This window comes from Lutjanus erythropterus, chromosome 20, assembly GCF_056507025.1.
Source record: "Lutjanus erythropterus isolate fLutEry1 chromosome 20, fLutEry1.hap2, whole genome shotgun sequence".
Lineage (NCBI taxonomy): Eukaryota > Metazoa > Chordata > Actinopteri > Lutjaniformes > Lutjanidae > Lutjanus > Lutjanus erythropterus.
Window position 1 is genome coordinate 3596495 of NC_139336.1, and position 24858 is coordinate 3621352.

General features: G+C 39.6%; 1 protein-coding gene across 1 annotated transcript; it reads right to left on the reverse strand.

Moving 5' to 3' along the window:
- On the reverse strand, positions 1–24047 carry LOC146308038 (folylpolyglutamate synthase, mitochondrial-like). The gene is made up of 15 exons (XM_084745641.1): positions 23865–24047; positions 20466–20594; positions 19424–19477; positions 19035–19099; positions 17160–17274; positions 15578–15655; positions 15176–15237; positions 13973–14075; positions 13617–13694; positions 13340–13487; positions 10971–11054; positions 10392–10542; positions 7656–7731; positions 2865–2931; positions 1–1558 (listed from the first exon to the last, which is right to left on the reverse strand). Exons 1-15 carry the CDS (start codon positions 24012–24014, stop codon positions 1182–1184), a joined length of 1737 nt encoding a protein of 578 aa, XP_084601767.1. The 5' UTR covers positions 24015–24047; the 3' UTR covers positions 1–1181.
- Positions 24048–24858: the final 811 nt, after the last annotated feature.

A 24858-nucleotide genomic window follows, 5' to 3' on the forward strand; every position in this document is an offset into this window, starting at 1 on the left:
TTCAAAACAATGATGGACTCAATTTAATTGACTTATAATTAAGAGGTGAACAGATTTCATCTTCACTACTTACAAGTGACAAGTTCCATTTAAGTGCATCTCGATGGCTCCACATGAACATTCACGTGGAGTCAGTATAGTTTCATACTGTAATTGAATGCCAGACTCATGTTGAGGTTACAGGGGTGAATGGGTGTGGCTAAAGCACCTGTGAAGTTGATGACCTCAGTTAGCTTCGCTGGACAGATCACCATGACAACCTGATGATAGGCCTAAGTATAGTTTATACAGTTTCAATATCTTTCACAATTATACATACATACATACAATAACTGTGCATATTACGGTCAGATAATGCCAACTTAAATTTAGGACCATTTAAATATCACTATAATTCCAGTGTGAAACAGATTACACACAACCTGATTGAGAGTTATGTGAATTCATCTGAAGCTAACACTTATGGTAGGACATTTGCACATCTACGACAAAGATAAGTAGGCCTTGTGTATGAAGCACTTTGTCAAATTCTGACAAAATAAAAGTAGAAATCGTGCAAAACAGTATTCATTTAAAAACGCTGTGAAAGGTAATAGTAGGTGTCCCTAATATATCAGTAAAAACAGAACACTCATAACTCCATGTAGTCCATGTAGCATTTCTGGTGCCTGTTAATCTGCAGTTCTTGTAAAAATGTAAAATGATGTAGTACCCATCACACCACTCTGGTTCATCCAGGTGGCATCAGTGATCACTGAAACACCCGCAAAGTTCCAAAGTTTAGCCATCTCAGTGCACACTGTGGTGTGCGTCAATGTAGCCTCTGAAGTTCATGTAAACATATTTGGCTTCAAGTTAAGACTAAAGACAGGAGCGCCACATGTTTGTGCAGTTGTCTGTAAGGCTCTGGGTGAAGCTGAGGCTGCTGCGAGGTCAGGAGCTACCTTGGTCCAAATTAGCGGGCTCCTTACAATCAGCCACACTTGGGACGCTACCGTGACAACAGCCACGCCTGGGTGCAGCTAATACCTTTTAGGTAAACACCTTATGTTTGCGTTGCTAAAGCTAGCATTATAAAAACCTCATCCATACAAACAGAAATGATATAATGTGTACAATTTAAGCACCCACCCATTGTTTAAACTGTATTTAAATTAAGTAATTTAATGCAGACAGTCCATTTACTTGGAGGAAGCTGGGTCAAGGTGTTTGAGTACACCTCCCACCAGGTGGAGGCTGCCGGTGATGAGGACGTGGATCTCAGCTGCGTCGCAGAGCGGAGCAGCTTTGGCCATGATGCTGGGTTTCACTGATAAGACCGCCTTATCTGGGTCTGCCAACACTGAATCCCTGCCCTGAGTGATCCACTGCAGTGCGCTGAGGATGCAGGGGAAGACCAGGGTGTCTGCTTTCTTCTCAGGGACCAGGGGCAGGGTGCCCTCGATGAGCAGCTGTGTACCTTTGTTTTCTCCCAGGCTGTTGTGGAGGCGCCAGCTTCTCTCATTGTCCAGACAGCGAGTCAACATGTTCTCCACTGAGACATTGAAGTTCTGCTGGTCTGGGAGGCATGGGAATGAATGAAAATTAGTTCAAACATTTTCTAGGGTTTTTTTTTTTTTTGGAAAAAAGCACTTTAAAAATACATATTTTTTTCCCATGGCCTGTAGTGCTGTTTATCCATCCATACTGTTTTGGTGTGAGTTGCAGAGTTTTAGAGATATCAGCTGTAGAGATGTCTGCCTAAGCTAATATAATGGGATTAAATGGCTTGTGGTGCTTAAAGCACAAAACAACAACAACAACAACAAAAAAAACATGAAATCTTCAAAACCAGTGTCTCTTTCCAAAAATTATGATCCAGTTACTCAAGATAATCCACAGACCTTGTTGTGAAAGTTTCATGTAGGAACTACTTTCTTTCTACAGTTGAATATACCGAGACTCTTTTGCTCTTAGGTAGGTTAGGGGGAGGAGCTGGGAGTGACAGTCCATTATGCGAATGCTCAGCATCTTCCCATTTTTTGTTCTATCTGGCCGGGGTTCTTTTGGCTGCATTTCTAATTTGAACTTCTGAGTTAAAATAAAGCTTGTGGGGTTGATTGTTGAATTTTGTTTGGTGTCCACTTCATCATATGTTACAGTCACCACATGAACCACTGCATGTTTATTTCTTTTTTTAGAGAGGCATAACATGTAACATGTAACATATTTCTTACTCTCTAACAGAAAGAAAGTTCCAACCTGAAAGTAGTTCCTACCGGTCAGGTTTATTTTGTTAGTCATGTTAGTTCAGACAGTGTGCACATGTACATGAATGTGGCTCCAAACTAAGGACCTACAGTGAAGATTCAGGCTAAAAACATGGTGGAAATAATGTCTTTCAAGTCAACCTGGCATGTTGGGACTTTAGGAGTCTTGGATTACACCAGACGAGACATTTTATGTCTGTTGTTTTTTACATTTGAAACCTGGTCACCTTTCACTTTAACTGTTTTGGGAGATTCTGCAACATTGTTTTCCTGTGAAACTCCAGCAGTGTTTTGTGGACTAAAAAACTAAACCTGACCTTCAATCAGCATGAGGGTGAGTAGATAATGAATGAATTTTCATTTCTGGGTGAACTATCCCTTTTATGTACACACGAGTGGTATCCACTCTCTCACTTGTAAACGTGCATACTTATTTATTATTAAATGTTCCGCTACATTTTTAAGTGATCTACTGGTTTTTTAGAGGCAGGAAATCAGTCTCTAATCTACAGAACGGTTTAGAATATTAGCCCATTAACTACGATTAATATTCATACTTGACATACATGGCTGCTAAAAAACACTGGTATGGGCCTTTAAATGAAATGATCTCACCTGCATTACAAGAAGCAATGGCCTCAGTGATGTTTGGGCAGAACACAGCAAAGTCAAAATGGCATGGCTGTAAAGAAAAAAAAAAAAAGACATCAATGTCTACTCAATCAGAGGAAGAATAGTTTGCTAAAGCAAAACAAAATATTTTCTTGTACTGGTCTCCAAACCAGGTTAAACAGGGTGGTCTCTACATCCATTATGGTTTGTAAATATGGCTTCATTCTTACTTCTGCAGTAGCCCTGAGAACTCAATGCACTGCACCTTAAAGCTGGGGTAAGCAGTTTATCTGCCACATCAAAAAGTCCCATAATAACTTTAAGCATAATGTAAATGTAAAAGATGTAACAAGACGAATACAACTTAACAAAATGCAACAAGATAAAAATGAAGTAAAAGACGCAACAAGACAAAAACAGAAGGCTAATTTTTACTTTCACATTTCAGACTGCAATCAGTCCCTCTACTTTTACTAGAGAGTTTTTTTAAGTATCTGTACTTCTACTTGAGTAAAGAATGTGGGGCCACCTCTGATTACATCATAAGACTAAAGGCCAAAACGCACTGCAGGCTTCATTTGACGCGCGTATACAGACACATCTTTTGAAGCTTCTATAGCGCACTGCAGGCGTCAGATTTAACATTCCATCACCATAAAACCAGCAGTATTTTAGGAAAAGGTCGTTATTTATATGCATCTGTTTATTTATTTAGTATAACTATTAATAATAGTTTATGTCTTTAATAAAATATTGTGCGCGATATTAATGTTTTTGTATTAAGAAAGCAGGATAATTTACATCAGTTTCGCCCAGTTTACACTTGTGAGGATGTTTTAGACCACAGCAGACAGCAAACTGCACACCGACACACACCGAGGAGATGAAGAGGGAGACACAGAGTCTGGACAGTTCATAATGATTTAAAATAATGTTGCGAAGTGACAAAAGCTTTCATGGAGGAGACAAGCGTCTGTCTGTTACTGAGACAGATATTTTAGTCAGGGAATTGTACAGTAACATCAGGATTCATCATCAAAAAAGTTTTATATCAGTCAGCACTTCACACACGCTCCCTCTCCCTCCTCTCTGCTGTCCCTCTCTCTCCTCCTGCGCAGTTATGATCAATCGGCGGGGAGTAATTAAGTAAAGTATTAAGTAAACAAATTGGACTCAGAGCAAAACACTCACACGCCACAAAAGTGTTCAACATTATGTTTCATGATCATAAAAAGTTTTTATATCAAGTCAGTGCATCTGTCCCTATTCACACGCTCTCTCCCTCCCTCCCTCTCTCCCGCGGGTCTTTTTTTTTTTTTTTTTCCTTTTTTCTTTTACCTGGTTTCAGGTGGAGCTAAAGCTCCATCAGCACTCGCTCCTCACATCCATGCCTTTTTTTATTCCATGTAACTCTCCCCAAACTCGAACTGCAGCTGCAGATAAAAAAGCCCTGGTCCTCATTTGACGCTCCAAAAATCAAAACAAGTTCGGAGTGCGAGCGTCAAGTCAGTTTGACGCGCGTCAAGATGCTTTCAGTGAGTGTTCTGCCATTTAGAACAATGGGTGCGTTTCAAATCGCGAGCGTCAGACACCTTTAGTGCGTTTTGCCCTTAATAGTTGTACTTTGACTTGGGCAACATATCAATATTATATTATATTGTGATATGAGATTTGATATCATGATAGATTTTGGATATCATCATATTGTGATATGTCATAAGTGCAGCTTTTAAAGGCTGCATTACGGTAAAGTGATGTTATTTTTTTTTTAACCTACCAGACTGCTCTAGCTGTTTTATTATTTGTCTTTACCCACTTAGTCATTATATTAACATTACATTAAAAAAAAATCATTGGTTGTAATATTTTGTGAAAGCACCAATAGTCATCCTTACAGTATTGTCGCAACATGAACATATTTGGTCAAAAATATTGTGATTTTTACACATTTTATCATCTTGGCCACTTCCACCTTAGAGTACACAACATGTCGTCAGCCACAACCTACATCATCAATAATTATCGATATCGACAGATATGAAACTTCACTATTATGATCTCAGTTATATCGCCCAGGCCTAGTTGTACTGGACTTAATGCTGACATGGAGCCGACAGGGCAGAAAGGCAATGCACAGATGGCAATAAGTTGTGGCTCTGTGGAGTCATTTTTGCCCCTGGCCCCCTAACAGAATACTGCCTGTGGACTATGCTATATTAGATCATGGCTGTTTGCATTAAGTTATTCTCAGAAATTGTTATGCACTTGCACAAAACTGCACATCAACACATCAAGGGTAGTTTCCAGTGTTATCTTCATATTTTCCCCAAGGAAATTAGGTTGCAGCCGTGTGCACTTAACACTCAAATCATGGAAATACACTGAGTACAGTACACATCCCGTCACTTCTATCAGTAACATACTTGATTGTTGAGTCACATTACCAAAATGTAGTATTTGACAACCTGGGAATGAGGGTGCTTTCACACCTGTCTCATTTTGGTCCGGACTTTCAGACTTTTCGGTGTGATTCGGACCAAAATTACAGATGTGAAACGTCCTCCAGACCACAGTCGGACTCAGTGTGGATCAAACTGAACCATAGTTTGGTTTGTTTCTGGTGTGCAAACATGTTTAGGATGGTTTGGGCCAATTACGGAAAATTACGAAAGGATATCATCAGCAGTGTTGTCCATGAACATGCTAAAAGAGCAGCTTTCATTGAGCATGCTCATATTTTTTGTGAATGGTGAACTGAACGAGTTTACAATCAATGAGAGTGAATGTGGGCGTTCGCTCACATCGTCAGCTGATAAAAACAAAGTGTGATTGCAGCAGAGACAGAGAGCATGTGAATATGGACAGAAATGTCAAGGTGGTATAAAAAACCTTGGTTGATCTGCAGCCTGAAGTGTCTGAACTACAGTGTAGACTGCAGGTTGTGTTACAGTGAGATTACAGTGATAATCAGTGTTATATTCACTTGTCTCCTCTGGCTCGTCTCCCTCTTCACCTCCCTGCAGTTCTGCTTCTATTGTGGGGCGTTCAATCTACATTGGAAAGTCAGTATTTTCAAATTTCCAGCTGGAAATTTCAACAGCATGTTAGTGTTTGGGTTTGCTGTAGTGTAAAACGTTCTCAAAATGTTGTGATTTGTTGTTTTTTATAAATACAGATATGAGTAATCCTGGGACTTCAAATTAAAACATGAACATCATGCACCACTTATTATGACACCATTATATATCATGATAAAGACTCCAGCATCCCAGGTAGGAGGAGGTTCTATTTAAAATTAGATTTAAAAACAAACTCAGGAGGACAGGAGGAATCAGATGACAGATGATAAATTGACATCCAGTCTGATGACTTGGAGAGTTCTTGTGTCACCTTGGTACTGCTTAATAACAAATATTATTATTATTATATCGCACTGGAGTCAGGCTACCTGCCAAATTGTAAACACAGACACAGCCCATGTAGGCGATGGTGACAGGATGTTGGTATGACATCTAAACGTCTTTAGCGATTTAACGGCTTGGATTATTGCCATGTGAAAACAAAACTAACCACCTCAAATGTAAACAGTTCACGCCTAAAAGTCCAAACCAAGGTTTGCTGTTGTGAGACACTGAGTTCACTGTGAAGCTTTTGTACTGAAACCAGTATTAGTTTATGCTTGTCCTGCTCACATGCTGGCCCTGCATTCAAGAATTGCTCTTACTCTAATTACCACTGAGTTATGCTTTTGCATTATAGTATGTACTATGATAACATATTTTCATTTGTCCTTTTGTGGTCCTTTAATATTACAGTGTATTGCTTGTGTTTATTGTATTTGCAGGGTCAGTCTGCATTTGATTGTTCTTGTTTTATTTGCAGGTTTGGGCATCTTATGTATGTGCATGCATTTTCTTATGTTGCAGTATGGTGAGCCCACAGAGGTCATTTTTAGCACTGAATCTGCAGAGCTTTATATATGTGGGCCCATGTTTATCAAACTCTTAAAACTGAATTACGCTCTTAAGGGTCAACTTAGGAGTAAACAAGTTATTTGCAGAAGGCGAAGAATAAGACACATTTATCAAGCAACTTATTTCTACTTACAGTGATGTTTAAAAGATCCAGTGTGTAAGATATATAGGGATTTATTGGCAGAATATGACAGAAATGGAATATAAGTATGTTAAGTATGTCATGTTGTACCGTCATGTATAACAGTCACCCAGAACCAAACAGACACACCAGACACTGGCTCTGGATACAGCCTTTCATGTTTTGGGCAAGTTTTGCAGCCAATGGAGGTTCTCCTACATGCCTGGAAGAGGAGGATGATGCAAGATGTCTGCAATCTGCAAACTCAGTGCTAGATGTGACTAAATCCTACACACTGGTCCTGTAAGAATGTCATTAAGGATCAGCTCACAAGTGATCACGACACATCTGCCCCCCTCTTCATTCTTAAAAATATCCTTATATTGAAAATCAGAGCGCAAAAAAACTACATGATTAAATTCTTAGAGTGTTACATTATTTGTGTGGAATCCTTGGTCTTTCCAGTAGCTGTTAACATGGAAATAAATCCTAATTTAATATATTTCTTAGGTATAAATAAATACTGTAAACAGGGAAGAAAAAATAGCAAATTGTCCGAAATGGAAAATATAAAGAAAACCAAGCAATAGCTTCGCCATTTTCTCTCCATAAACACACTACAATAACTATGATGATATTCTGCATAATTGCAAAGACAACAGCTTTATTCTCTGTATGACTGAAAGCAGCTGTACTCACCACTAGTAGTTTAAGCATGGCTGCTGAGTCTCTCTCTCCTGTGGCGTTGAACAGCAAAACTCTGGCCACAGGTCCACTACAACACAAACATGTCAATGTTTTACATCAGTATTGTTCAGCTGTGTGGACGGGAAATTTAGTTAGCAATAGTAAAGCCTGGCAGTTATTTAGGCACAGGGAAACAACTAGGCCTGATCCCGATTTCCATGTAACCAGGTTCATACCACATCTTAAAACCAATATGGTCGATCAGCCAGCTGGACTACAGCGTCATGTAAAACATTTTACTTGTGGATGTTCCTTAAAACGAGTCATTAGTTTGGTTTATTCAAGAGCACTAACATTGTATTCACTGTACCTGTACTACCTATATTGGTAACAGGTATGTGTCAGAATGAGTTACGATGCAGTCATCACCTGAGTGATCTACAAATCGTATATAGTATTTCTGTTTTATGTGACATGTACTGGATGCCAGTTTTTTTCCCCAGGATGGCAAAGTCATATCCTGCCCTACTCAGACTCTGATTGGCCAGCAGTACTGGTTGCATTTGTTAGTTGGTTTGTCTAGGTTTAGGTCATGTGTAGCCCCAGCTATAAATACCACACAGTAGCTTACATCCGGCCTCTTTGATCTTCTCACTGTTTGGTTGGCGTTCTTCACAAGTTGATTGCACTGTAGATCCATTTTGAGTGGTGGATTTTGGCTGTACGGCCAGAGAAGGTAAGCAAAATCTGTGTTCTGCCTGTGACTGTATTGCTGTACTAGCTAGCTAACCAGCTACACTAACTGTCTTAATTGTGCCAGTGGATTCTTCAAAATGCCAGATGTTCCAGTTGTGAGCAGTGTTTTAGTCTACAGCTCTTGACTGCAGCTGAATGATGCACAGACTACTCACCTTGTGGGCAACCCATTCATTTGACGGACTACTGTAGCCCCAACCTTTGAGGTTACAAGGGTATGTGCCCACCATTGTGAGGATGCTAGGAACCCTAGCGTCCATGCACAATGCAAGAGAACGTGACTTTGACCACATGCCTCAATGGACCAGTGCATTGCCTTGATGATCCTCTCACTGGATGAAGCACTAAAAGACAAAGCCCGTTGTCCCAGGCCACAGTGCCAGGTCATTGACAGTCCTCTTGAGGGCTTGCAACACTGTTGCCCCAAATGATGCAGCTGGAGAAGAGAGCAGAGAACTTGGCTGCTTGATGTCCACCCTTGTTGTGACACGTCAGATGTGGCTTGCACACTTGCCTATGTCTGATGATTGAGACAAACGGTGCAAAAACATCCTGTTGTGCCAGGCCAGTTTTCAGGCCAGAGGCATTTGAGAGTAGACACCAGTCAAGCCAGGCTTTAGAAGTCTGGGGTTATTGGGGGAGGGGCAAGGGACCAGACCTACGATGCTCAGATTATCTAAACCCACAGCCGTAGCCCTGGCAACACAGCCAGATTGCTATAGGCAGTTGGCATCAGCCCAGAGGTGGCTATTTCCACCTTGCTGATGCTGACAGTGGGTACAAGGGCAAAACCAGTGCTCCCCAAAGAGACCTGAAGAGGGGGCAGTCTAAGGGACCTCAGACTGGTATATACACATGTAGGACAATTCTGCCACTGAACCCCTTCACCTTTAGGGGTCAAGGTGTCCCCAGTCACAGACCCCATGAAGGCCTTCACTTATCACATTGGTATCATAGGTATTTATCTCAGGAAATAGCCACACTCTTTGCGAAACCTTGTACCATCACACATCCACGGAACAGTGGATTTTACTCAACATATTTCCTAATACCAAAGAAAGACAATTCTCAAAGGCCTACACTAGAACTAAGGAGAATGAACATAAATCTGTAAATATTCTTTCTCCATTTTGCCACTCAAGGTCAAGCCTACGAGTTTGCAGTTCTTCCATTCAGCCTGTCCCTGGCTCCTCACGATTTTGAAGTTGCATGAGGGAAGCCCTATCATCACTATGCCTGATAGGAGTAGAGGTTCTCCATTATATTTCGATGAACAAGCAACATCAAAGGTCCTGGTTTATAAACCAGGAGAAGTGCTCATTGAATCCAACACAGCAGACCACCTATCTCAGCCTGTCTCTAGATGCAGTGTCAATAAAAGCACACCAAACTGTGGAGTGGGTGGAGAAGATTCAGAGCTTAGTGCAGTTTTTCCAACTTGCAGGTTTGACTGTCCCTCTGCAGAGGTTGTGCAACAGCCTCCATATGGACCCACGTCTGTACAGTTGGATCGAGGTCAGAGTTACTCACAAGTACCTTGTTCATCTCTGCTGGTACACAGCACATCAATGTCCTACAACTCTGGAATGTCTACTTGGTGCTGAAGTACTTCTTGCCTCTTCTCAAGGTCAAGCATGTGCCCATTTGACAAGACCTCAGCAGTGTTTCATATCAACCAGAGCAGGGCAGGCCACGCCTTTACAATCCCGGGAAAAAAATATTGCATACTGGGCAGAGTGCATATATCAGTATAACATTTTTCATTGCTACTTACATACAAGTACTAACAAAAACTCAGTATAAAATAAACAGACATTATGCAGACATGGTAAAACTGCATTCACTTGTTACAGTGCGACATGTAAACCTATATATAACAAAACACACACAAAAAACCCCAACAAGAAAAATTGGCTGTAACCGCATCTTAACGACCAGGCTCTGTATCAACAACTGACACACAGTGTCATGTCTTTAGGCAGAGACGTTCACCTTGCATTCCTTTCATGCTGGGCTGCAGTCTCTCTGAACCAGTCTACACAGGCCTGCATACTGCGCATGGTGTGAGCTCCATCCAAGAAGTAGGTGACTGCTCCATGTTTCAAAGTCTGATTCCTTCCAGGCCATTCTGTGTCTGCCAGTCCTGAGAGCAAACACACACAACCATGAAGAATGATGTCATATTTAGCCTGGGAAGTGTTAAATGTTTGATTTCTATTTCTATTAAGTCTGATTCACAAATATCACACCAGGACATGACATTTCTTCATAATTGAGTATTTGTTTTACTTGAAGTATATCCATCTTAAAAAGCAGATGTGCAGCAAACTAACAGTTGACATTTTTTTCTTGTTTGCCTTCACAGCTGCAAATGTTTCAGGAACAATCATGTTTGCAGAAGTCCTAATGAGCCTTATTGGCTGGGACTGTTCCATCCTAACTCTACATTTTAACTGTCACATGTCAACATGTGAATGACCTGAGTCAGAGATTCAAAAAGCGTCAAAGCAATGATCTTTGCCCTAATTCTGCTCTCATCAGTGGTGATAAAGATTGTTCTTTGGGACTCACCTTTCACCATGATGGGGCTGGGCTTGAAGGAAGTCCCCTGAAGTAGACCTATGTTCTCCACAGAGGTGGAGGGAAAGGTTTTATCTGTTGAGTGAAGACACACTGTTATGTAGACAGTCTTAAATCCTTTTAAGACATGGAATGCACATCACTGCTGTCTGCAGGTGTCAGTTATAGCTGTATTCGTAAATGGGAGGACATTTACAAAAAGAGAGAAGAAACTCCTCAACAGCTCATGGTGAGCTTTGCGCCCAAGAGATGATAACAATACAATACAGTTCTTAGAATGTTTCTAAGAAGGTAAAACAAGACATGCATTTTATCTCTGCCTTGTGCTGCTGTAGTTCTTTTTTGGATTATTTTTTGAAATTTCTGCTTTATAATCTTGATAGTGACAGGAAAGCCAGGGAACTAGGGATGGCCATTTGTAAAATTTGACTGATACCAATGATCGATTCTGCTTATCGGAACGACTCTTCATTCCCTACTGATTCCTGATAGATCTTCTGTGTGCGGAAGAATGTAGGCATAAAGGTTTTTAGCATCAATGCAACTGTTTTATTATCTCTTTTATAGGGGTGTAACAATTCACTCATGCGCCCGATGCATCGGACTTTAATGTGTTAGATACGAGTGCATCGGTTCGGACGTCCCTGCATCGGTAAAAAGCTGAACATGAATTGGAAACAAATCGATGCAGCACTAGTGTATCGATACATCTCATTGGGATGCGCATATGTTTAATTTTGACATCAGGGAGCTGCCACTGTTAACTTTCCTCCGTCTTCTCTCTCCCACTGTCTCTGCCTGCACCGCTCTCCATGGACGTGTACTGCCGCGCTCACAAAACAAGCGCTCCCTCCTCCCTCTCCTGTGTCTCTTCTTCATTTGCTCATAACAGACGGCGCTGAAAATAGCGACAGAAGTGACACCACGTCACACCACCAAACTTTCATAACGCTTAAGTGTAGACTAAGTTTGGGTTTCATAAGAAAGATGAGAAACGCTGCTGCAGGTCATTTATGTAAAACGTGTCAGACAGCAGAGAACAGACCCACAAAGATGTCATGTCACTGTGAGATCAGGTAACACGGAGCATCACTGTTCCTCCACACTGATCAAAACCACAGCACTCTTCATATGAAACAGAGCAGTAGATCATCTTACTGCAGAAACACTGATATTTTAAATAGTTTTAAATTTTCTACACACCCCTACTCTTTTATTATCTCTCTGAGTCTGAATACAGGGTAGAACCAGTAGAAAAATGCATGCATGTGACTCTAGTGTACAAAAGCACCACTGTTAAACTGTTTAATTAGTCAAAGAAAAAAATAATCTGTTCAGCCAGCTTGTGTGTTGCTAGTATCTTTATAACACAGGATATTTAGTCTAAACGGTTGTGCTGCTTGGTTTGGAAGCAGTGGCGCTCATTGAATTCAATTCATTCAATACATTCCTGAAACTTAAGTCCATGTTGTGCAGAAAGTTGTTGTCTAACCTGACACACAGTCCTTCGAAACTGTTTGGAAAACAGAAGGTACTTTCAGAAAACTCTGACACAGGCTAACTTCAACCCATCAGATCAAACTCATGCTGAAGCTGGTTGAGAGAACAGTGAAAACATCTTTCTGTGGTGAAAAGCCTTCAGTGCTGTTCTTTGCTCTTCTCTCAATTAAGAAACACTCTCCAGTTTTGATATAACTGGTGCTATCACAGTATCTACGCTAACCTCTTCAGGAGCTGCCAATTTTTTGCTTGAGATAAGTTGCTTCCATGGACACTTCTTGCTGTCGTCACACTTAAAGCCACGCCCATAATTGCCAGTATTCTCTCCTAGGACACTGATTGGCTGCACCAGTTTTGGAGCGGATACAAACTGATAACTTGAAACCTGGCAAGATACATTCTCACGATCTTGCGAATCCAGCTGGCTCGCAAGGTAAGGTGATCCCACCATTACCTGTAATGACCATTTCACAGACATTACAACTAGCACTGTCATCTTTCTTCATGAAATGGTAAATTGTTCCCAATTTGTGCAAATAGGTGCGTGTCTGAAAAGGGTTTCAGCATGTGATTACTGTAGATTAGCACTGCATCAAATACAGTATTTATAGATGTAGCCTAACTAATCCAAAAGAGAGACAGCATAGCCAAGTAGAACTGATGCTGTGGGGCAGTTGGTCTGGCTGGACGTGTGGTAATTCTGTTGAATTTTGCTGCTCTCTGGTTGTATGCCCTGATGGCATTTGAACCTATTATCTGTATGCAGTTGGTGCCACAATAGCAACTCTCTTATGAAGCCAATCTATTTTATGTTTGGGATCATAGGCTAAATTCAAATGTTAGTTAACATCCCGTCCCACCTGGGAGACATCTTCTCTGTAGCCAAGTGTGACTCAGCTGGAGGGCCAGAGAGGCATTGGAACGCTGGTGCTTCCCTGCCAGGCCCAGACGCAAAGGTCCACAGTCCGTCTGGTAGTCCTCCAGCTCTGGACACACCCGCAGAGGACACTAAGACAACAGGTTAGAGTTTATCACATCAAACCAAGTAGCTGGAGGAAAGATTTCAACGTTCAGGTTTATTTAAAACTTGACATTTCACTGTGAAATCTTGGACTGAAGATACTATCAGTCACTTACTCTGATCTCTTTGGCCCTGTCCCTGAGCATAGACATTGCATCTTCTGGCTGTTTGACTGTGAAGGCAGGAACCCCAGGCTGAAAACACATGATTAACAACAAGTAGTTTGATTTTAAAGCAATTAAACGTCTCTCCAAATCTGAACAGAAGTATAAAGAAATCATTAATTCCTACAGGTTTATTCTTCATCTTGAAAATAAAAGTTTGAAAGCGAAGGAAAAAGCCAGTTAGTAAATCTAGGTTTTTTTGCCAAACACATCTCACAAAGTTGATAGCAATAAACTTTTATGTTCTCATTGCTTGCAATATTTCATCCAATCACAATTCATAATCATGATGTGTACAGTCAACGCACCTTGAAGATGCCTCCTTTTTGCCAAGCAATCTTTTCAATGGTGTCTCCCAGAATCTGAGTGTGGTCGATACCCAGAGAGGAGATACCACACACCCACGGCCTCCTGTTAACATAGAACCATAAACTTGTCGTGATACCAGAATTTTAATTTCAAGACAATACTAGTTTTCTTTCTTTTTTTTTTTTTTTAAATGATACTAAATGTCTTTCAATATCATGGAAAAAATAACCAAAAAGTCATTGGTACACAAAATAGGACATTTTTTCATTAACGACATGCACACAGTGCTTGTACTGAAAAAAAAAAAAAAAAAAAAATCACAGCACACTGGTTTTGCTATGCTGCAGCCAAATTTCAGGCAGAACAATAAACACTACACTGAGGACTTGCATGAGCACTTGGACCATTTTCATAATAGCTTTGATACTTTCAGTAATATCAATCAATAGTATTGTGTTAGTTTTAAACATTTGGTATTGGAAAAAAGTATTGATACTAAAATACTTTTGACAACCTTACCCTCGAGGGGGAAAACTGTACTTCATTACATCACTGATAAAGTTGCAAGCAAAACAAAATACATTAGGACTTATAGACAAAACATGGGTGACATGCTCTCCGAGGGATCTTAGGAAGCATCTCCCTCTACTGGTAGTGGAGTTTACACTGGTATCTGTCATTGAGATCTACTGACAGACATGGATAAAACCAAAGGTCCAGTTACTGGATGCTATGCACTAAAATGCCTTGCCAAAAGACATGAACATTTGACACATATCAGAACAGAGAACCTGAAAATCAGAAAACATATATGAAGAGTAAAATTGGTTACTAGAGTGAGGGTTCCTGGAAGTGCTCTTAAACTTCATTCTCTGATAAAGTTTGATAAGAACTTTTTATATTGTGATCCTACAACAGTCCTTTATTGGGTCCAAAACATGATCATAAAAGATATTACAGCCATTGTGTGATTATCAAAGTCACGCACAACCAAAGCTAAAGCATTATTCTCTTATGTGTGACATTTTTATGCTTTAGCTTTTACAGACAATATGTCTGATCTGCAGTTTGTCCTAAAACTTAGTTGATTTAACAACAAAGGGATATCAACTCTCAAATTTGGGATTAAGAACAAATTCTACTTCACTGTTTCTAGCTCGAAAGAGTCACAATGGGCAGCAGCTTCATAAACAGAGTCTTACCTTATAATGTTGGTGCAGTCATATGCTCCACCAATCCCAACTTCAATAACAGCTACATCCACCTGGACAAACAACAGAATTGTTTAGATTTGAGGCATCTTAGTCATTTAAGCAATAAAACCACTTCTCCGTCTAGTAGGCCTGAGGATGGTGATGTCAGTCAATCAGTCTGTGGGACAACGGGGGACAATCTTTGTATGTGCAACATCACAAAAACTCAAAGAAACATCTAGAATGGCTCATTTCTGAAGAAAGGTTTTCTAAAGGCCAGAAACTGTATATGAACAGATGCACAAGTGTTCCACCTCAGTGCCAATGATGAGTCTATAACTTATGTATAAGTCCCAGGAAATGTCCCATTTGCTGGCTGCTGGTGAAGGCAGCACAGGACTGCTAGCATACCTTCTCCTGAAGAAACACATGGAAAGCCAGGATGGTGAGGAAACGGAAGTACGCTGGCATTGTCCCTCCACTGGCATTCTGAAGAGGTCAAAGAGAAGGAAAAGAATTATGGCATTACCTTGTTTGCAAACTTTCTATGCAAGAATGTAAACTGGTTAATGTGAAAGTTACATCATGGTTTCTTTTCGTAATTTTTAATCATAAGCATCAACACTCTCACTGCCTGTAAATACTTGTGCTGTATCAATAGGAAAACAGTACATTAAAGGCTCTACTGTCTTCTGAAGAAATTGCAGTATGACTGCTAGATGTTGAAAACATTTTGATATCTCTACAACATGGTTAACCTAATTTTTATTAAAGTAATCTTAGCTAGCTACCTTTAATGAATAATTTCAGCCTAGCCTTTCTAATGCCTTTGGATCCAGCTAGAACTTGAAGTAGTTGGCAAGTTTCACTGTGAGTTCATGAATTTAATCAACAGTAATGATATAGTGGTAAAAAGTTCATTCATTCACTGTTACAGCTATATGAATAATTTGCTGATAGTTAGTTTAAGATAAACTTTTTAAATTGTCAATTTTGACGTTTTTAACTTGGGCTGCACAATTAATTGCAACATTATCGCAAAACCTTGCAAGTACTGCAGTGCTGTAGAGATGCTTTGGTCTAAAAATCTTATCCTCAAAATAAACACACTGTACACCAGTGCAGAAAACAAGAGTACGGAAATGAAGACAGTTATTGGTTAAACAAGTGGAGTCGCACTGAACTTAAATTTATAAGGTGGACATAAACAAATCTCTAAATCAAAGATTTGGTTACTCTGTGTCTGTGTGTCAGAACAGTCACTATACTGATTTTATAGTTTGATCATGTGTTTGCAGCTTTGTGCTAGGAGTGCAACTATCCATCAGTCTGGAGCGATGTAGAGATTCAATGATGATCCAATTAATTCAATGTAAAATGCCACAAAATTATAAAGATACTAACAGTGACTGGCAAAAAGCAACCGTTTTTTTCCCTCTTCTTGACAGTTATTATTGAGCCGCACTCTCGACAGTCTTTGCGATATGAGCAAATACCTCATCATTTGTTAAATAATCAATGGAATATCATGGTGACATTTGTGATTTACATCCCCCCAAAAACAAACATCCAATTGGATTCAAATTCTGACAGAAGAGTCCCTCCACTGTATTTATGGCACCCAGTAAAAGAACAACCATGAATGTGTCCACAACATTTAAGAAGTCAAACTGCACACTCAAGTCAAGTGACCAAAGTGTGCTGTCACATGAGGGTCATGCTCATCCTGACATGAGGGGTCACATTTTCTATTAGACTCAATTACAACCTGTGACACTGATAATACACAGCTGAGGCACGAATACAGACACACAACCAGATAAAATGTCTCAGAAATCAATGCTTGGAATGCCAACCATTACTCTAAGAGGATTAAAGGTTAATCCAACTGAATCAGTTTATTGAGTGAAGTGAATGAGAAGCCATGATGGTCACTTAAAACACCAGTTCCATTTTAAAGTCAGAGGGGGCTGTGCTTTGTTACGTGACGTACCTTAGTCTCATCTAGCCGTCCATAAACCTGCCAGAAGTATTTAGTGAAGAGCTCTTTTCCAATGGGCTGTCCATTAATTCGAATCCTTTCCCTGACTTGGACCAAATGTGGGGAACTGCAACCAAGAAGGAAACGTCAAAACAAATAAGACTGAAAATACAAATAAATACTGTATTCGCTGCCCTCTCGACCAAGTGGTGGTGGAATTCTTAAAACCACTGAGAATTTTGGTTGAGTTTTAACCCTTTGGGATTACTGGAGTGTTGAGTCCAGAGTAACAGATCAAAAATGTGCAGTCAGCAGCTATTACTTTGTTTTCACTGAGCAAAGGAAATATGTGCATTAAAGTATGCAAACACATGTTGTTTTATGATAAGTATGTGCAGTTCCTCTCTGTCACTTTTGCTGGATGATCAAAGTAATTAATCAGATCAAAACCTTTTCATCATTAATTAGAACTACTGAAGGTATAAGCCTAGATTTCACTGTGGAGGTGTTCAAAGTAGAGTTGGCTGATATAGAAAAAAATCAATGACATAAACAAGACGACTATTGAAATGTTGAAATCACAAGTTTACTTTGATGGACACTGGACTGAAATGTCATTTTCAGCTGATATTGTTGAGTAGTTCAGACTCATTCTATGGGAAAAAGGCCTCAGGAGTGGTTTTATACTGATGATAAAAAGTTTCCACAGGAGGTTTAAGAGACCAGACAAACAATACTAATATGGACTGCTCAGCCCTATCCTCCAGCACTGTTAATCATAAATGGCTTTAGATGTTAGCGGCCCACAAGTTGGAAACGCTTGGGGGCATCCTTAGAGCTAAGTGTACAAACACTTTAGACCTCAAGTAAACACACCTACATTTACAAACTATAAACCTGTAAATCTTAACTGAAAGGGACGTTACACGCAGAGGCGGATATACTGTAAAGAGCTAGTTTCAGACAGGTCATCCTCAGCTAAGATGTGCACATATTTGATCTAGGCCTGGGTGATACAGGTGAAAACCTATCACGAAGGTCAAGTTTAATATCAGTCGATATCGATAAGTATAGACAACGTGTTGTGTACTCGGGATGGAAGTGGCTAAGGTGATAAAATGAGTTTCTTGTATTATCGCTGGGCATTATGGACAAAATCTAAATAAAAATTCCATCATTTTTAACCAAATACCTCAGTATTGTTATTGTGACAATACTGGTGCTTTCACAAAATATTAATACAATGAGATTTTGGTAATCATCAGCAATGTGGCTATAGTGACTAACTGGGTAAAGGCAAGTAATAGAACAACTAGAACAATAAGTTCAGGTCATTACATCACTTTACTGTAATTCAGCCTTTAAAACTAGGTAAAGAAACCCTTGCGCGTTATGAAGCTTTGGCAGTGTGACGTGGGGTGATGTCAGTTCTTTCACTGTCTATTTTGAGGAAATGAAGAGGAGAGACAGGAGAGTGAGGGCAAAGTGCTTGTTTTGGCTGAGTGAACCAGCAGGCGTCCAGTGAAAGCGGTGCATGCAGAGCCAGAGGGAGAGAGAAATAAAGGAAAGTTACTAGTTTTGTTGATGCTAAAAATGAAACGTGCGTCCTAATGAGATGTATCCATCACTTGTGTTGCCTTGATTTTTTCCAATTCACGTTCAGTTGTTACAGGCCATCTGAATCGATGCACTCTTATCTTACACATTAAAGCCTGATGCACTGGATGCATGAGTGAATCGTCACAGCCCTGCTCACCAACAAATTAGTCTCACTTCATAATACAGCCCTCTGGTTTCTACACAACAAAAAGCCTGAAGCCCGTGTACTGGTAACACCATCCCTCTGTATCACAGAGTGTGCGCTTCATTCATACACTGCAGTCTTACCTGTAAAATCCTGTGCGGAAACCGTAACCTCTCAGAATCTGCTCTGTGAATGCACATGTTGAGCCCTGAAAGATAAACACAAACACTGAGAGGCCATCCTTGAATCATTGTCACGAGTTCATTCTCCTTCAGTTAATGAATGCACGTTTGAAAACATGTTTGCATGACCTTCTGTCACAGCTTGCATAACGGGAGTGTGGAGCTCAATTAAAGGAACACTATGCAATCTAAATGTAAACAAAGGGTTAGCCACATCACAATACATCTATTGTTCAAACTATTCAGTTCTATGTGTGATACATGTGTGTATGACTTCCATGGTCAAAGAATTACTGACTGGACCTTTAAAATGCAACACTCACAACAGCTTGTGTGTCTAGTCAGCTCACCTTGCCCTTTGTTCCCGTCACATGAATGATATTGAGATGGTTCAGATCCTCCACCTTTGACACACACACAAACACACACAAGATAAGACCAAGGGAATAATTACTCTATCGTGTTAGACAGCTAGGGCTGTAAATGACTTTTGTCAGTTGAATTGGATTTGATTATTTGTTCCTTTTTTTCAGTTCAGTGCCAAACTTAACTCCTATGTCAGCCAAAATGAGTCTCATATTATCCTAACTCAGGTTTTAATGCATTTTTTTCAGTGTCTTTAAAGAGACAATGTCAGATTTCCACACACTTGGAGACAGTGCTCATAGTTCAGTTGCAACAGCCCAGCGCATCACGGAGCGCCTCTCCTGCTGGGCTGCTGTCAGCTGAACAGTCTATCACAGTGGTTGACAGGAGCCTCGAGCAGGTTGTACCACCACCTGTTTCAAAAGTGGTTTAGCCGAATCCACTGCAGGTCATCACCGGAGCAGCCAAAAAAACTGAAGCAGTACAGTCACGCCTTTCACTATCCAGTGTCAGCCCTGGGTTTCTATCAACTTTATCCACATCACAATGATTTAGGATCATTTTGAGCCTATACCAGATTAAGACCAGATTAATTGGTTGATTATTTTCTCAAATAATGAATTAATAGGTCACTGAAACAGTAAACTTTCACTGATATTTAACTGTTGTAATAACTACAAATAAAATAAGCACAAGTAATATTATAAATTATGAAAAAGGATCAAATATTATCTAATAAATATAAAGTACTGCCTCTAAAACTGTCAAAAAAAATTCACATCAACATATATTGGACTCCATGCCACACAGCACCAGTCAAAAATTTGGACACATCTTTGATTTCAAAGTTTTTTCTTTATTTATTTTTCTATTGGAAATTAATACTGAAGACATCCAAACTATGAAATATACAATTATGTGAAAACAAGGCAAATTGTTTTCGCTTTTCAGGAATCTAAAACACAAGGGTACGTTTGTCACGTAACCATATCCCGTGGGTTGTGTGAACTGATAAAAGTGACTCACTGTGAGGCCGGCTCGTTCCAGGAAGCCTCTCATGGCCTGCAGCTGCAGTTGAGGGTGGTTCCGCTCTTGTCGTACCTGCTCCAGAGCACTGGCGTTGGTCTGTAGTGTGTTCAGAGTGCAAATGGCATCCTGCAGCAAAAGAAAAGAGCAAATTGTTTAGAACCACAGCACATTTGCAAACAGGACACAAGCTTGAGCTTCACTCACATCCTACCAGTGGTATATTTCTACATTTAAAACACAAGTCAACAATGGAACTAACCATAGAGGAACTTTTTTCATTTGAAATGCACACGTTCAGTTAGTTAAGGAGAATGAGGGTCTCGTGACTGTCTGACAGTAACATGTATTTAAGTCCTGCTGTTATCAATCAGTTGATGAGACGACTGCTTGTTCGACAGATCTCATGACGTAAAAGGGAACCTCTCTTAAGCTGGGCCTGCAAATGTTTAGTGCTGAGATGATCTGTCTATAAATCATTTCTCTCAACTCAATGTTAATCATTTCTCAAGGAACAATCCCAAGCATTGACTGTCCAGCAGTGTCAACTGATTGGGATTTGGACTGTTGGTCGGACAATACAAACAATTTGAAGACGCTCTGGGAATTCATATGAGGTATCTTTCACTATTTAACAACATGAAAATAATGGATTATGCAGTAATGAAAACACAGCCCTACTCATGTTAGTCTACTTCTATCTCCATGCGTTTTTATTTCTGAATTTGAACAAGTCTCTTATTAAAGAATAAGTCTGGTGATATTCTACCTTTGTCCTATTGCCAACAAATCTCATGTGCAGGAAAGAAAATCAACAATGAATGTATCTACTAACAAGAATTGTGTAACGCCAAACTAAGGTTGTCACGATTTCAATTCTAAACCAAAAATCAAAAGGATGTAAATCAATCTTCACTGATTCTCCTAGTGTTATGTTGCTGCAACAACTTAAGTATCACTCATCCTTGAAAATTGTGGCAAAAGTTCAGTTATGCTGGAAAATATATTCTGGTTTATTGTTTTCTCAAAAAAGTGATTTAATTTTTTTTTTATTAAATTGTCTTATTTATCTTTGAGTTAGGGCTACAGAGTTGACATGTTATGGTTGAGACACATCTGACAGCAATATTATTTTATGAATTTGTCAAAAAAATAGAAAGTTTACCAGTACTTGAGCAGGATTCCTGCCTTTTTTAAACCAGGAAGTGAGACAGGGGTCCGTAGGGTATAGCTAACCCAATTTATGCCTGTTTTTGTAGAATTGATGGAGTTGATGGAAATATGGGACACAAATTTAAAGGGACAACATTTGCTTAAAAAAAAAAAAAAAACTATTTAAAAACAAAGATGATTATAATATCACATTTTTATAACTATGTTGTCAGAACGTATTCTTTGGTTTAGATTCTGGAGGATTTTAACACATTTTTAAATTTTCTGAAGTTGTGAATTCTTCTCTGAGACAAGGCTATTTTCTAGGACAGAGCAAGTTTAGAAATTAAAAAAAGTAAATCAAAACACACATATATATACATATATATATATATATATATATATATGTATGTCCTATTGGACTGCTATAATACTGACCCTATGGAAAACTGCCGCTATAATCCCTGCACCGAAAAAACCCCGGCCCACAAAACTCAATCACTACAGCCTCACTGCCCTCACATCCATAATTATGAAGTGCCTGGAGACGCTGCTGCTAAACATCATTCTACCAGCTGTCACCCCACAACTTGACCCCCTCCAATTTTCCTTAGATGCTGAGAGGGGCACAGAGGACACTGTGGCCCACCTGCTGCACCTTCTCCTCCAGCACCTGGATTCCCTAGACACCTTTGTCAGGATCCACTTTGTGGACTTCAGTTCTGCTTTTAACACCATCCAAAGGCATTGGATGATCAAAAAACTACACCATCTCAACACTCCCCACCATCTGCCCCGTCTTATTCAAAACTTCTTAAGTCACAGTCTTTGTACGGGTGGGCACAACCATGTCACACTGAGCCCTTTCCTATACACTGTTCCTATGTGCACCAATGACTGCACCAGTCTGTCATCCACCACCACTTAACTCAAATACTCGGATGACGCAGCCATCCTCACCCAGCTCACAGATAACCATTCTGCAATATAACAATCACACACTTCACCCAGTGGTTTGAAGATGACCATCTTCATCTCAAAGTCATTAAACAAACTATGTCCTAACATGTTATCTGTTACCAACTAGACTAAACTCACATGCATTACCAATACTGCTGCCAAAATAATAAGTCTCCCCAACCTCACAGAACTAAACAATAAGGCTCAGCTCGCATTGCAACAACAATACAACAGGACATTGCACACCCTCTCAAACACCATCTGACCCTACTACCCTCTAGGTGCAGGTACAGCGCTCCGAGGTGCAGAAGGGCTCACTTTGGGAATAGTTTGACTTTGTTGAGTGTATTCTGTTGTTATTATGTGCTATGTTTGTTGACCAATGTGTACAGTGCTGTGGAAATTTCCCCTTGGTCTACAATACAGTCTAAAACTACCAATGATACTATTTATGCTTCATTGCTTTTCCAGTGAACTGACTCTATTTGATGTGAATTAATTAAGTGAATCTTAATTAGCATCTCCCCAATATCAGTATGGGCCCCAGCAATCCAGTATCAGTTGGGTCCAAATATCTATATTTGATTATTATTTTGTCAAAGCATCAATAATCATCCCTATCCAGCGAACTGATCCTGTTTGATCTGAATCAATGAAGTAAATCTTAATTAGCATCACTGATAACACCTGTGTTTACTATTTCATATCATTAAATATGGCTGACATAACAAAAGGTCTATTAAACAGGTTTATAAAAACAACACCTTAGGTCCATAGCAGTGACTGTAATAACAGTTCAACATTTAAATAGCACTTTAAATATTATATTGCTCTTCAAAAACCAGAATACCGAATACAAAACAGAACCCACATAATGTCAACACAAATGTTTACACAAGATGTGAAAGTGTGTTCAAGTTTCTAATATGGCATCAGTGATTACACCACGTGTTAGCACACTGGCTGCACTTAGACGTTGACATGAGTTAGTAAGAGACAGTCCAGCTGAGCTGACAGTGAGCTGCTGTCAGCTCTGTCCTCACTCGAACTTAGAGCTCAGTCACTCCACTAAATAAAGTTTGTTCGCTTTAGGTCACTCTGCCCGGTTAACAACGCCGGCTACAGTGTGTGTGGTTTCGTGTGCTCCTGTCAGCCATGTTTCCATCCATTTTCCAAACTGTGCAGTCACTCAGAGTTCTTACAAACTTGTCAAACTAGCACAGGTGGCTAGCTAGCTCGTTAGCAGCCGGTGTATACATGGATAGAAGAGACTGTGTTCCGGCTCACCTGGTACTCCATGCCTGGTATCTGAGGAGCCGTCTTGGTGCTATAGTACCGGACTGAAAGGCCCGCCAACCGGCACGACCAGTCCCTCTTTCTGAGCCGCGCGGCAAACGCGGAGCCCCGCTGCCACACGCGAGACATGCACACCATCATGGGGCGTCGTGTTGTCACAGGAAGCGGCAACCAAATATGGGAGGGTCTTTTCACAAACGTAATGGCGTCACGGCACGCCCCATTTTTTTTTTTTTACCAAATCAGCTTCATTTTAAAAAGGTATATATTTGTAATTCTTATTGATATTTTTATTCATTACTTTAACTTGATTAAGCCCTTGATTTAAGTGTATTTAATTTGCCTTTTGGTGTCTTATAAGTTCATATGTATGGAATCATGACGTGTTCTTAAAAAGAAATCTGCAAAAGAATAAGAAAATAAACAAAGTAAAAAGTAAACAAAATGTGGAAAGAAATGAAAGAAAGACTGTAAGCATTTTCCTTTATTTTCACATATATTTGTTAATTAATTTCTGTGCACATTTTTTTATTTATTACATATAAATTATTCTGTTTTTATCTGTATATTTTCAATTTATTCAGTTCCTCCAAAAGCTGGATTCATGTGCATGAAAAAGTACAGTATATGTACATTTTAAAAAATTATAAACACACACACACACACACACACACACACACACACACACACACACACACACAATAATAATAATAATAATAATAATAATAATAATAATAATAATAATAAACAAATAAATGTGAAAATAAATTGAAAATTCTTCAAATTAGTGTTCCATACTTTGTTATTTGTCTTTATATTTCTGTATATATATTATTTATTTATTTATTTATCTTATATGTATTTTTACTTATTCTTAACATATTCAAATTCTCTTACAGATCCGTTTTTATGGTACATCTATGACTCCATATGTATGCTATAAAGGGGAAGTTAAAGGTCAGCTGTGTTGTACATGTCACAGTAA